The following is a 14,429-nucleotide window of genomic DNA, read 5'->3' on the forward strand; positions in this document are numbered from 1 at the left end:
GTGGAGCCTGAACACCCCCACCTGAGCTTCCAGGCACCATCCTCAAAGCTAAAGGTGCAGTTGTTAGCCAGCTAAAGTAATAGGCTGGCTAGGGGCTGCTCTTGTGTACTAGAGGTATAAAACTGGGTCAGATTGAGTGGGGGTAGGAGTGAGTAAGGTGCATACCTCTCATCCCCTCCACCTTGCTGAGGAGGAGTCAATGGAGTGACACTCAAGGATCAGGCCCCACTAGGAAGCAGTGATGGACAGAACTGAGGGTTAATGATTATTTATTATATGTACTGCAGTAGCTTTCTGCACAGACACTAAGTGAGAGACAATCCCTGCCCCAAAGAGCTCGCAGTCTAAATAGTGAGAGGGAAAGGACAGGGTCACACAGCAGGTCAATGGCAGAGTCAAAAATAGAACTCAGGAGTCCTGAGGCCCAGTCAAGTGCTATCATGGTGGGGTCAGGGTCTGTGTAGCATCCAGTGCAATGGGGGCTCCGATCTCAGTTAAGATTTGTGCAGTGTCTGGCATGACATGGCCCTGATTTCAGTCAGGGTCTGTGCAGCATCCAGTTTGAGATGGGCCCTGATCTCAGTCAGGGTCACATACTAAGTCTGAGACAGTCGTTGTCCCAGAGAGCTTACCATGGCCCAGCAGTCAGGAAACCAAAAATATTTCCCAAAATCCCCCAGAAAAGGGTCATGGGACTAAGCCATTCCGAAGGGAACTCAGCTGATTTTAGTGGGGATGGGTTTATGAATCTAATAGTGAGCTGAGCACCCACACAAGAGTTCCCTGCCATTTCCTGCTCTAAGATGTCTGCCACTGGGGAAGCCTGCTGCTTCGACGACCATGGTGGTCACTGCTGTGAGGAAGCTCGCAACTCTGGAGTTCCAGGCTGGGCAGCACTGCAGGGGAGCTGACTGCCAGAGTTCCTGGCCGGGTACCTCCACGGGACAGCTCACTGTTGCTACAACACAGAAAAGCAAATCCGAACAACTCATGAATGAGCAAAGAGTCAGGAGCAAGAAGGGAGGGTGCAGGGGATTAATGACTCTGAGGAGCCCGGGCATTCTGATTGCCAACCCCCCCCTCGTTTTAACCACTACACCCCACTTCCTCCCAGAGGCCGTGGCTCACTCTGTTCCTCTCCCGCTCCGAGTCCCAGGGCTAGAACCCAGGCGCCCTGGCTCCTGGCTCCCAGCCCCTCCCCCAGTCGGACTCCTGAACTGCGTCTCCGCTCTTGTTCCTTTTCCTTTGTCCCGGTAACAATGTGACCCGCTCCGCCTTCCTGGTCCCAGACTCCACCCCAGAGAGGGAGCCCTGTGTGCCGCTGTGGGGCGGGGAGGGAGGGACGACCCAGGGCCAGGCCATCGGGCGCTGCGCTGCGCTGCGGGAGGATCCGGACTCCGGAGCACACACACCCCAAGAGAGGCGGGGAGACGGGGCCACCTCCAGCCGTCGCGGACGCTCGATCTTTGCGCCCGTAGCGCGCTGGCTTCCTGTGGGGGCCAGGGGTTGGTGCCGCCCGCTCCTTCCCTTCCTCCCAGCCACCAAAGGACAGAGGCATTTCCCACGGCCGGACCGGCCGGGACCCTGCCGGAGAGACGCGGTGCGACGGCTTCCAGCCGGGGAACTTCTGCAGCCAGCCAAGCAAAGGCATTTCCTCCTCGCCCTGCCGCGGCTGGGGAGGGACAGAGCAAGGGCCGGGCCAGGTGGAGGGAGCGGGCGGGGCCTGGGCACACTGGGGTGGTGGGAGGATCCGGGGCCTCAGGGTGCTTTGAGATCGCCCGGGCGCGAGGATAGCTAGATTGGATCGGAGTGGGAGGATCCTGCACGCAGGGCGCAGGCAGAGAGGGCACTTCGGGACCCCTGGGGGAATAGGCTGTAGGGGGCGATCCTGACCCGTGTGTGGGGGGAAGCAGGCTGTAGGGGGCAGTACTGGCCCGTGTGTGGGGGGAAGCAGGCTGTAGGGGGTGATCCTGGCCCGTGTGTGTGTGTGTGGGGGAACAGGCGATAGGGGGCAATCCTACCCCTTGTGAGGGGAATAGACTGCAGGGGATGATCGCGGCCCCCGATAGGGGGAATAGATTGTAACTGGGATGCTCCTGCCCCAGCAATGGGGGGATTAGGCTGTAGGGGCCGATCCTGGTTCCCAGATGGGAGCAGGCTTCTGTAGGTGGAAGGGTTTCCCTGCCCCGTAAGCACCCAGATTCTGTGAGACCCCTGTGAGCTGGGACCCCTAGCTCAGCCGAGCCCTGCCAATTGGGGGCCTTGCAGCACCTCTCTGGGAAGATGCCCCTGCCCTGAAGGAGCCCAGCTGGGCAGGGCCTCTGGCCCAGGATGGAGCCGCTGAAGAACCTGCTGCGGAAGGGTGCGTGGGGGCCCGAGCGGAGTGGCGGGGCGGCCTACGCTAACCCGGTGTGGACAGCACTCTTCGACTATGAGGCGTCAGGCAGTGACGAGCTCAGCCTGCGCCAAGGAGACCGTGTGGAGGTGCTGTCATCGGACGCGACCGTGTCCGGTGATGAGGGCTGGTGGGCAGGCCGGGTGCGGAGCCAGGTGGGCATCTTCCCCTCCAGCTACGTCTCCCTGCAGCCCGACGGCTACGGCGAGGGTCCGGTTCAGGCCGACTTCCGGGAGTTGCGGCTGGAAGAAGTGATCGGGGTGGGGGGCTTCGGCAAGGTATACCGCGGCAGCTGGAAGGGAAAGCTAGTGGCGGTGAAGGCAGCCCGCCAGGACCCAGATGAGGACATCAGTGCCACAGCGGAGAGCGTGCGCCAGGAGGCTCGGCTCTTTGCCATGCTGTGCCACCCCAACATCATCGCTCTCAAGGCTGTTTGCCTGCAGGAGCCCAACCTGTGCTTGGTGATGGAATATGCCGCCGGGGGCCCACTCAGCCGCGCGCTGGCTGGGCGTAGGATCCCCCCCCATGTGCTGGTGGACTGGGCTGTGCAGATCGCCAGGGGCATGCAGTACCTGCACTGTGGGGCCATTGTGCCTGTCATCCATCGCGACCTCAAGTCCAACAACAGTGAGTGCCACACCGCAGTCATGGTGTCCCCATGGGAATCCCTCCCAGCTCCAAGGGCGCACCTCTGACCCGCCCTCCAGCCCCCGCATAGATAGCCCTCCAGCTCCACTGCAGCCCTCCCAGGATTCCCCTAATTCCATTGCTGTCCCTCAATCCCAGTCTGCAGTCCCCCCATAGAATTCCCCCCAGCTCCACTGGTGTTCCTCAGTCCTGACCTGCAGCCCCCTACTAGCCCGGCCCAGCCCCGCTCCCTGCACCCCTCACACAGCTCAGCCAGTGCAGCTGGGTTCTGACCTCACTGACCCTGGGCTGTAGGAAGTGATGACGGTTGTGAGGCCTTTGCAAAATGTTTGATTTTAGCATGTACATAAAATGCAGGTGCGGGGAGGGGGGAACAGGGAATGGGATTCAAGGCCTTGGCCCTCCCAGGGGCAGTGGTTCTGATCTAGCCCCAGGGTTGGGGACTTGCTGGCTCAGGGGGTCACTTGGGTTGAATGAGGTCACAGGAGTGTTAAGGGTACATCTACACTGCGATAAAAGATGCACAGTGTAGCCAGGGCTGGCCCAGATCAGCTGACTTCAGCTCGCAGGGCTAACGATTGTAGTGTGGACATTCAGGTTCAGGTTGGTTTGCAGGTCTCAGAGCCTGGGCTCCAGCCCAAGCTCCAGCGTCTACACTACCGTTTTATAGCTGCACAGCCTGAGGTCCGGGAGCCCACTCAGGCTCAGACTCAGTGCTACAGGCTTGTTACGGCAGTCGGACCCTTAGGGGCTTGACTGGTGAAGGCACCTGTGGCCAGACTGAGCTGGATTAGGAAGAGTGGGGGTGAATGGCTAGAGCAGGGGAGGCTGAGAGTCTGGACTCCTGGGTTCTAATCCTAGCTCTGGGAGGGGAGTGGGGTCTAGTGGTTAGAGCAGGGGTGGGGCTGGGTGCCAGGGCTCCTGGGTTCTATCCCTGGTTCCTAATAATAATGAATTGGATTAAGTGGAAGGTTGAGGTCATGACTTTGGCCCCGTTCGGATCCCCCTGGCTCCTGAGGGCTTTGAGGATGGAGCTGATTGGCTGGTGCTCCATTGGCCTAGGTCATCATTGAGTTCCCAGAATGCCTTGCGGAAAGGGGTGGGCATTGGGCAGGCCAGGATGTGTGGTGCCTGGATCAGCACCCCTGCGGCACTGGGAGGACCCAGGGTGGGCAATGGGGCCGGGGAGGGTCACGGAGGCTGGAGAGGCTGAGGGGAACCACCCACAGACACACACTGGGTGGAGGGCACAGGGACACACACCAGTTGCCCCTTGCGCTTGTGTAGGGTGACCAGATGTCCTGATTTTATAGGGACAGTCCCGATATTTGGGGCTGTGTCTTAAATAGGCACCTATTACCCCTCCTACCCCATCTTGATTTTTTACACTTGCTATCAGGTCACCCTTTGCTCATGCCTGGTGGGGGTGCAGGCCCACAGCTGCCTCTGTACAAATGGCCCCTCCCAGGCCAACCCCACTTCCCTCCCCTTTGTGGGGCTGCAGCCGACCTCAGGTACTGGGAGAGGGTGCCATTGCTGGACAAGGCATTGAGCTTGGATCCAGGGGGACTGGACACAGGCTGAGATTGGGGCCCTGTGGGGCCGGGCGCTGCACAGACCCCCCCAATCTGCCAGCCGAGATCCAGGCCCCATGGAGCTGGGTGCCTCACAGATCCTGACCACCCCTCCCAACTGGGATCAGGGCCTCATTGAGACAGAGCCAGAGGGAGATAATCTCTGCCGCCAAGAGCTCACAGTCTGAATAGACTAAAGGATGGGAGGGGAAACTGAGGCACCGTGAAGGGAAGGGACTTATGCAATGTCAGAGCCAGAAATAGAACCCAGGAGTCCTGACTCCCAGCCCCCACTGCTCTTAACCTTTAGCTCCCACTCCCTTTCCAGAGTTGGAATCAGTGGGGGTGTGGTTGGTGATGGGAGCAACCATTAATCCATACTGGGAAGCAGGGGGAGGGTAATGTGTCAGTCGCTCTGCCCCATACTCAGTACGGTTGGGCGGGTACATCCCCAGGCTGAGCTCCTCCCTGTCCCTGCTCATTTCCTGTGTTTCCCAATTAGACTGGTTCCTGTCTGCCCAACCGGCTCTGGAACCAGCTCCACTGGAGGCACCTGTAGCTGGGGAGGTTTTGGGAGGGGGGCAGTGCTGCCTATCCAGCCCCGCACAGTGAGGGGGACACTTTAACAGGGGCCTGGCCTGCCTGTGGGCAGTGTGGCCTTTCGGGGGACAAGGACACTGCTTGGGCCGGAGTGCGGTACTGAACTGGGGAGGCTGGAAGGGAAGGCCACAGTGTGGGGAAGAGGGACTAGGTGGGGAGAAGAGTATTGGGGGCTGTGGTGGGGGTCATAGAACATTGCAGCGTGGGAGGGTCCAGTGGGGGGCGGTCACTGCATGGGGGAGAGGGCTAAAGGGGCGGATTGCCGTTTGGAGGCTGTGGGGGAGGGGAGGGCTTATTGGGGTGGCTGTGGAGTGGGGCAGAGGGTACTGGGTGGGGACTGCAATGGGGGGCTATTGGTGGATTCTGGGGTGGGGGAGGGGTTATTGAGGGGCTGCAGGCTGGGGAGGGGCATTGGGTGAAGGCTATGGTGGGAATATTGCAGGGCTGTAGTCTGGGGGTCCGTGGCAGTGGGCCTTGGGGGTCTGTGGTGTGGATAGCTGTGGTGAGAGGCAGAGGGGCTGTGGAAGGGGACAGTGAGGTCTGTGATTTGGGGGGCTCTAGGGTGGGAGAAGGAGTATTGGCGGGCTGCTGTTGGGGGGCAGTTGGAGCTGCTGTCCAGCCCTCCCCCTGCCCCCCCCCCCAGCTGTGGGAGCGTCTGGCCTGGCCCAGGGCCTCCCTTCTCAGCTTCCTGCCCGCAGCTTCCTGCCCTGGCTTCCTGCCCCCGCCCCTCAGCTGGCAGTGGGGGGAGCAGAGAGAAAACAGCAGCAGGGGAGGGAGGGAGGGAGCATAAATGCACGGGACACGGGGGGGCAAAGGTGAAAGGGGGAGGGATTCAGGGGTGCACAGGAGGGGTGGCAATGGTGTGGAGGGGTTCCAGCTATGCTCTGGTGCCTGGGAAAGGGGACCCTACTGGCTCTTCCCCTTCCCTTCCGGAGGGTCAACATGGCCGATGGCTGTATGGAAGGAAGAGAGGGAGGCCAGTGGCTGCAGCGCTGGGGGGGGGTGGAAGGCTGGTGGGATCGGTGCTGGGGAGGCTAGTGGGGGCAACACTGGGGGGTGGCTGCAGCATTGGGGGGTCAGTGTTGGGGGAGGCTGGCAGAGACAGCAGACAAAGTACCAATTCTCCAGCCGGCCATGCACAATGGGCCGCTTAGTGCAGCACAATCCCAGGGAATGTTTCTCTTTCGCCTACGGGTCATGGGGCTGCAGAGCCCTGCTGGGCCCAGGCAGGGCGGGCCTGGGAGCCAGGACTCCTGAGTTCTCTCCCCAAGTCTAGGAGGCAAGTACGGGCTAGTGTTTAGAGCTGGCGGCTGGGAGTCAGGGCATGGGTTCTGTCCCCAGCTTGGCTACTGAGACTCTGTGAGGAGCTTGCCCAAGGGCCTCCCCTCCCCCCCCCCCCGTCCCTGCCTCAGTTTCCCCACCTATGACATGCTTCTGAGTCAGCTTTGCCAAGGAGCAGCTGCTGGTGACCCATCCCCACTGGCACCTGCCCCAGCATGGACCACCCCTTGAGCCCTGGAAAAGGGCAAGTGATTACGGGGCAGACAGGAGCTCCAGGAAATGTGCTGCAAACAGCACATCAGCCATGGGGGGAGGCCCCTGTCCCCTATAGGGGGCACGGGCTCTGATCCAGCCTCAGGGTTGGGGACTGGCTGGCTCAAGGGTGGGGAATGGGACACAGGGCCTTTCCCGTCCAGGGGCACTGAACCCTGATTTCCCCCCCACCAAGTCCTGCTGTCCCAGCGCATCGAGGACGAAGACATGAATGGGAAGACACTGAAGATCACAGACTTTGGGCTGGCACGAGAGTGGCACCGCACCACCAAGATGAGCGCAGCCGGCACCTACGCCTGGATGGCACCGGAGGTCATCAAGACCTCCACCTTTTCCAAGGGCAGTGACGTCTGGAGGTGAGCATCCACTGGGGAGCCAGGACACCTGGGAGGCGAGTGGGTCTAGCGGCTTAGAGTCGGCTTAGAGTCGGGGAGGGCTGGGAGCCAGGATTCCTGGGTTCTGTCCCAGCACTGGGGGATGGAGGGGGTCTAATGTCCATTTCCCGCTTTCCTACTGCCGCTCCTTGGGTTACCACGAGGATGAGGGGTGCTGGGGATAGTTTCCCCCTCCCCACTAACACTCCTTACCCCCACCCCCCAGCTATGGCGTGCTGCTGTGGGAGCTGCTGACTGGGGAAGTCCCGTACCGCGGCATTGACGGGCTGGCCGTGGCCTATGGCGTCGCCGTCAACAAGCTGACGCTGCCCATCCCTTCCACCTGTCCCCAGCCCTTCGCCCAGCTCATGGCAGGTAAGGAGGGGCAGTGGAGGGAGGGAGTCAGGATGCCTGGGTTCTATCCCAGCTCTGGGAGGGGCGTGGGGTGGGTATAGTGGGTAGAGAGCTGGCAGGACCTGTGTCTCACCTGGCTCAGATCCTGGGTGGCTTGGCCGAATCTGAGCAAGTCAGGGTTTGCCCCACCCCTGCTGGATCAGACAGACCCTGACTTGTGCCCCTCCCTTCAGAGTGCTGGGACCAAGACCCCCATGGGCGCCCCAGCTTTGACTCCATCCTGGCCCAGCTGACGGCACTGGAGGCCCAGGTGCTGGAGGAGATGCCCCAGGACTCCTTCCACTCCATGCAGGACGACTGGAAGCTGGAGATCCAGGGCATGTTTGATGAGCTCCGAGCCAAGGAGAAGGTACAGCCCCCCACTCAGCCCCCACAGCGTGGCCCCCTGATTCCCCACTCAGCCCCCCCCCCACTTCCCACTCAGCCCCCACAGCCTGCCCCTCCACTCCCTACTGAGCCCCCTGACCGTCCCTGCAGCCTGGTGCCCTCATTTCCCTCTGAGCCTCCCACAGCCCTGCCCCCCCGTCCACCCCTGCCCCCTCCCTGCATCACAGCACCCCCTAGTGGTGCCCAGGGGCACTGTGGTCCACGCTGCCTGCGAAGCGTGAGCCCCACGCTGCCTGCGAAGCGTGAGCCCCCTGTCCTTGCGGCGCAATGACCCCCGTTCTCCCCCCGCGGCAGGAGCTGCTGAGCCGGGAGGAGGAGCTGCAGCGGGCGGCGCTGGAGCAGAAGTCCCACGAGGAGTTCCTGCGGCAGCGCGAGCACCAGCTGGCCCAGTGGGAGCTGGAGGTGTTTGAGCGGGAGCTGACCCTGCTCATCCAGCAGATGAACAAGGAGCCCCCCAACGTGAAGCGCAGGAAGGGCACTTTCAAGAGGAACAAGCTGAAGGGGCGGGACAGCGAGAGGATCAGCATGCCCCTGGGTACCGGCCTGCAGGCTGCCGTCGGGAGTGAGGGGCACCAGCAGAGTTGGGGCGGGCAGGGCTGGGACAACAGGGAACTGTGGGTCGAGATTGAGGGGTGCTAGCAGGGCCAAGGGGCTGGGGCAATCCAGGGCTCATAGTAGGGGAGCTGCTCCCCTACCCCATGATCAGGGCCCCCATTTATCCCTCTGCAGCCCTGTTCCCCTCCGGGGGGAGGGCAGGCTTCTTCTTGGGGCTGCCCAGGCCGCGCCCCGATCTGGGCTTCGGATGGGAGTTGGGAGGGCTCCAGGCTGCGGTTATTCAAGGTTAATTACCTTGTTTACTCTTCGTTTCCCAGGCAGGGGCGGGGGGTGGGACATGCTGCTCACAGAGTCGCCCAGTGTAAATCCGGAGTGTCCCAGCAGACATCAGTGTGGGAATCCCCCTGAAGGGAGCGGAGATCAGAATCCTGCCCTGGCCCCATTGCAGTCAGGGGGTGACTCTGGATTAACCTGGGGGTGGGGGGTGTCACTGCAATTCACTTCCGGGATAGTTGCTGTATAATTTGACTCTCATCAATTACCTCATTACAATTAATCCCTTGGAGCCCTGGAAATGGTGAGGTGCCACCAGTCTCCAAAGGTTCAGTGGGTAACCTAGTCACCTCTCATGTCAGGGCCCCCCTGGAGTGGAGGAGGAATGGGTGGGGGGCAGTGATCTTTCGGAGGTGGTAATCTTGGGGGAGGGGCAGTGAGGCTGTTCTTACCCATCTGGTTCTCCCTCCCTCCTAGATTTCAAACACCGCATCACAGTGCAGGCCTCCCCCGGGCTGGACAAGAGGAAAAACGTCTTTGAGGTGGGGGCTGGGGGCTCCCCGACCTTCCCGCGCTTCAGAGCCATCCAGTGTGAGTGAGACACAGCAACTATAAGGGGCCAGAAGCTGGATTAATGCTCTGCACCTGCACTGTGCCCCCTCCCCCCCTCAGGAATTGTGGCTTGGGGCTTCCCAAATTTACCCCATCATTTGGGGTATACTTGCTTGGGGTGGGGGGACCATGCTGTCGTCGCCGTCTGTCCAATCAGAGACGCACAGGTGATGACATCATAAGTATTCACCCATGATATCATTTCCTTCTGTCCAATCACAGAAGCACAAGCCATGATCTCATAAATATTTGCCCATGATATAACTGTGTGTAATAAAAGCAGTCCCAGGGGTTGGCTGTGCAGGGTGTAATCGTCTATGGGTTGCTTTATATCCCCCCTCAACCCCCCCCTCACACACCCACACCCACACCCACTCTTCTTCCATCAGCACTGATTGGCCAGAATTAAATTACCTCAGCATGTCTGTTTTTGTGCTGATTGGATGGAGTGAAGTGACATCATCAGCTGTTGGGTCTAATGACTAAGGATAAGTTTTGGTCAGAGATTCAGTGATTTTCTGAGACCTCCATGACCCTGGGGCAGGGCTGGAGCAGCTGTCAGTGCCGGGGCTGCCACCGAACAGCCGATGGGCTGGCAGGCCCGCTGGAGCAGCAAGGCTGGAGGGGCAGCTCTGTTTTCTCCCCCTCCACCAAGGTATTTTTAGTAACAGTCAGGGAGACTGTTCAGGCTTCCTGCATTTTGGTTTATGCCTGTCACCTGTCCCTGAAAATACCCATGACAGAATCTTAACCTTACTGATGACACAGCATGGTGCTGACTGGATGAAGAAAAATGACATCACAGGAAGTTTCTTGTGGTTTCACTTCTGTGACTAGCTCCCATTGAACCAGAGTAAATGACATTGGATGAAGAAGTTGGTGGGAGGAGGCAAGGACTTGCTGTTCCATTATGGTCTGTGCTTTGTGCTGATTGGCTGACAAAATGACATCACAGCTTATGACACAATTAGGTGCATTGACCAAGGAAAATTAAATTCTATCAGAGCATATGACACCATCCCTTGGGCCTCCCTGGTCAGCAGGAAATGATATCACAAGCGATTATATGTGACATCATTGCTTGTGATTTCTAATTTGCCAGAAGGAAATGATGTAAGTAGGATTACACATCATCACTTGTGCTTCTCTGATTGATCAAAAATAAATGACATCACGGGAGACATGCTGACATCATAAAATATTCACCCATGATGTCCTTTCTTTCTGACCAATGTTCTCCGTCCTGAGTGGAGGGCCCAGCATGACATCTTCTTCCACTGAGTTATGTGCTTCCTCCCATGCAGTGGAGCCCGCTGAAAGCAGCCAGAGCTGGGGCAGACAGGCAGCACGCCGCGGGGACGAGGCCTGGAATGGGGAGCGCCGCCCTGGCAAGAACTGGGGTCCCGGATCCCCCAAGCCCTGGGAGGGCAGCACCCAAAATGGCAGGTAGGGGTTGCAGCTTCCCCTCCCCCATATACCCTCTCCCCTTCCTAAACCCCTCACCCTGGCATTTGGGGTTGGGGGAGAAATATTAATAATGTTGTGCCAGGTCCTGAGATGGGAGGCAGGATTTCGGGATGCTTTGCCAGTTTGGGGAGGGGATTGGGGTCAACTGGGTTAGAGTGGGCGGGGGGTGGGAATCAGGACTCCTGGGTTCCCTGTTCCTCCTCTAGCTGTCCCCCCTCCCTGTCTCTCTCAGGGTTCTAACCACCCCCTCTTCCCTGCAGAAGGAGGTCCAGGCTGGAGGAGACGACCTGGTACATTGAGCCGGAGGAGCCCAATCCTTTGGAGCCGCCCCCTCCCCACCCTGCCCTGAACGGTGAGCCCCGATGGGGGAAGGGACACGGGCTGGCTCTGATGTCAGGACCAGACTCCCCAGCACGGGGCCCAGGGAATGCAACCTGTTGCCACGTGTGGGAGAGCAGCTCGTGCTGCCAGGTTGAGCACCCCACACTTCCCTCGGCACCACCTTCCCCTGGCTCCGATCAGGGCCCCCTCGTCCCCGGTGCTCCACAGAGCCCCCGGCTGTGATCAGAGGCCTCCCCCTTGGGCCACACAGACCCCCTCCCCCTGGCCATTATCGGGGTCCCCCTTGGGCTGGGCGCTGCACAGATGCCAAGAGAGAGTCCCTGTCCTGAAGAACTCAGTCTGAATAGTTGAGTGTGCATGGAGATGGATGGAGACGGCAAGGGAAGGATGGATGCGGGGGACGTGAGGGGGTGGTATGGGTGGAGGGGAATTTGCTGGGGGGGTGGGACATGCTGGCTCTGTGTCCTGTTTCCTTTACTACCCAGGGTGGGGGATTCCCGGCATGGGTGCTGTTGCTTATGGCTCTGTCCCTTCCCTGTAGGTGACATCCCCGCTCCAGGCCCCAGTGGGACCCAGGAGTCTGAGGAGCAGCGGACACCAGCTCCGGAACGGATCAGCACCCCCAAACTCATCCAAAGAGCCCTGATGAGAGGCACGGCACTGTTGGCCTCTCTCGGGCTGGGCCGGGACCTGTCACAGGCCCGGCGGGAGGAGAAGGGGGAGCCCCCACCCACACCTACCCCCCCACCTTCCCCTGAGCTCATCTGCTTCTCCCCCAAGGACACGCACTGCCCCACCCTGCTCGTGGAGCTGGACCAGGAGGGAACAGCCCAGATGCCAGGGTCCACGGAACAGGGCCAGGAGGGGCCAGCTCGGACGCCAGGGTCCGCGGAGCAGGGCCAGGAGGCACCAGCCCAGATACCGGGGTCTGTGGAGCTGCTCATCAACCTGGCCCCAGGGGGTGACAGAAGGTCCCTGACCCCCTTGTGGGGTCAGAGGTCACCAAAGAGCCCACGACACGAGGAGTGGAGTCCTGGCAGCAGGGCAGAGAAGTGGGGTAAGTGTGGGGTGACCAAGCCGCAGAGACTTTCCTCTGAAGGGGGCACTGGCTCTGACCGAGCCCCAGGGCAGGGGACAGAGCTGGGGAATGGGGTTTGGATTGGTCAGTAGGTGCCCACCCTCCATCGTTCTAATGTCCCCTGTTCTCTCTTTCCGTAGGTGGGGCCCTCCCATCGCCCTCATCCCCCTGCAGCCCCCACTCGCCACGCCCCTCCGCTCACACCAGCCTCATCTCCCGGCCCCGTCCCTCCCCTGTACGCAGCCGCATCGACCCCTGGAGCTTTGTGTCGGCTGGGCCCCGTGCCTCCCCAGCCCAGTCCCCCCAGCCAGAGCCACGCCGGTGCCGGGCGGGAACCCCCGACTCCAGCAATCCCTTTGTGACTTCCGACCCCTTCTCCCACCCCTCCCTGCGATCTTTTGACTTGGAGACCTTCAACCCCTTTGCCTCTGTGCCCAGATTGACCAGTCCCTCTGGCCACCTGGACCATGGCCAGCTCAGCCCCTTCCCCTCGCCCCCTGCCCGCCACCCTCCTGGCTTTCCTGCCCCTCTGGAGCAGACCAAAGAGACCCACCCCCTGCCATGGTGGGTGGCCAGATCCCCACAGGAGGAGAGCAGAGTCCCAAAATGAAACTGGCGATACAGGAAGTCCCGCCCTCTTTGGACAGTTGCACACAGGAAATCCTACTATGAAAGTGGGTGATACTGGAACTCCCACCCTCTTCAATCTTTGCACAGAGGAAGTCCCACCTTCTTTGGACAGTCACACACTGGAAGTCCTACAACGAAAATGGGTGGAACTGGAAGTCCCACCCTCCTCAGTCTTTGCACAGAGGAAGTCCCGCCCTCTTTTGGACAGTTGCACACTGGAAGTCCTACCCTCCTCGAGCTCTGGACACAGGAAGTCTCCTCTTCTATGGACCATTATACCAGATACAAGGCTCAGATTGGGAAGGTCTCTGTTGGACGTTGCAGGGGGTTCACTATACACTGGAGAGGTGTGGGAGCTCTGGGGAGCTTCTATGGAGCAACTGGGGCACCTCCCCCCACCTTAAAGATGAGTCAAATAGTAGCTTGGACCCCCCCCTCCCCACCTTGTCCCTCTCTAGGGCTCTCTGAGCCTTGTGCCAGGGTCTCTGTGATCTCCAGTCATCAGCTACAGATGGGATGAGGTCGTTGGATCTCTGCAAAACTCCCACCCTGGTCCTCAGAACCACTGCATAGGTAGTGATCACTGCTTGGGAATGAGGGGCACTGGTGGGCAGGGGGGAGCCCAGAGTTGGGGTCGCCGGGGCTGCAGGTCAGGACAGAGGGGCACCAGCAGAGCTGGGGCTTTCAGCCCATCTGTTTCATAAACACTAACAGTGGATCCCACCTGCTCCCAGCATAAGGTCCTGGTGTGTGGGTTGGGGACCAGACATCCCTCCCCCAAGGTAGCAGTCCCTTTTGCCGAAAGCGGGGGGGTGTCTTGGGGTTATCCTGAGGGAGGAGCACTGGGAGGGGCCAATATGGGATCAAACCCCCTTTGCTACATTCCCGAGCCTGGACTGGCTACGGGCTGCTGTCGGGGGGGCGTCCTTAGGCGTGCGGGCATCAGTGCGTGGGTGTGTGCCAGGCTGGCACTGTCTGTGTATTCGGGCAAGTGTGCAAAGCATGCATGCGGACACACGCATGCAGCCGTCCCAGTGCTGTTGTGCTGGTGTCTGTGGGTGAGTGTGAACCCGGAGGCAGGGGAGCACATGTGAGTGCAGGCGTGAGCAGGGCCGTGCCGTGTGTAGGCCCTGATGCTGGGCACGCTCGCCCACACGTGGGCCAGAAGAAGGTGTGTCTGGGAGCAGCTGTGTCCTCCATCAGCCCTGCCAATGTGGGAGTCTACTGCTCCCCTCCCCTGCCCCTAGCAGAAGGGGGGGGTTGTTAACACTGTCCCTTCCTCCTGCTGTGAGTTCCCTCCATGAGGCAGGGCAGGGAAGAGACCCTACCACGTCAATGTCCTGGGTGGCTGCACCAAGACCCCAGGCTGGGGAGCAGCCAAAGCTGGTGCTGCCTGTGGATTGAGACCAAATAAACTCCCAGCTGCCTCCAGCCGCTGCCTGCTGCTTCTATTCTTGCTCCTGCTTTGGTCACCCACCCAGCTTGCTGCCTACCCCCCCCCCCCCCCGGTTATGATCTCAGGGCGC

General features: G+C 60.4%; 1 protein-coding gene across 1 annotated transcript; it reads left to right on the forward strand.

Moving 5' to 3' along the window:
* Positions 1 to 1,995: 1,995 nt before the first annotated feature.
* Positions 1,996 to 14,334, forward strand: MAP3K11 (mitogen-activated protein kinase kinase kinase 11). The gene is made up of 10 exons (XM_067543909.1): positions 1,996 to 3,022; positions 6,947 to 7,127; positions 7,372 to 7,520; positions 7,733 to 7,908; positions 8,241 to 8,481; positions 9,252 to 9,365; positions 10,691 to 10,832; positions 11,114 to 11,205; positions 11,737 to 12,252; positions 12,414 to 14,334. Exons 1-10 carry the CDS (start codon positions 2,332 to 2,334, stop codon positions 12,881 to 12,883), a joined length of 2,772 nt encoding a protein of 923 aa, XP_067400010.1. The 5' UTR covers positions 1,996 to 2,331; the 3' UTR covers positions 12,884 to 14,334.
* The last annotated feature ends 95 nt before the right edge of the window (positions 14,335 to 14,429 follow it).

This window comes from Emydura macquarii, unplaced genomic scaffold, assembly GCF_026122565.2.
Source record: "Emydura macquarii macquarii isolate MOO-44397 ecotype Brisbane River unplaced genomic scaffold, CSIRO-AGI_Emac_v2 contig_968, whole genome shotgun sequence".
Lineage (NCBI taxonomy): Eukaryota > Metazoa > Chordata > Testudines > Chelidae > Emydura > Emydura macquarii.

Bases quoted from the DNA above. Each gene is read 5' to 3' on its own strand.
- MAP3K11 (XM_067543909.1), top strand. From the start codon at position 2,332: ATGGAGCCGCTGAAGAACCTGCTGCGGAAGGGTGCGTGGGGGCCCGAG. The intron at 7,909-8,240 runs GTACAGCCCCCC...CCCCCGCGGCAG, and splicing joins AGCTCCGAGCCAAGGAGAAG to GAGCTGCTGAGCCGGGAGGA. The intron at 10,833-11,113 runs GTAGGGGTTGCA...TCTTCCCTGCAG, and splicing joins GGCAGCACCCAAAATGGCAG to AAGGAGGTCCAGGCTGGAGG.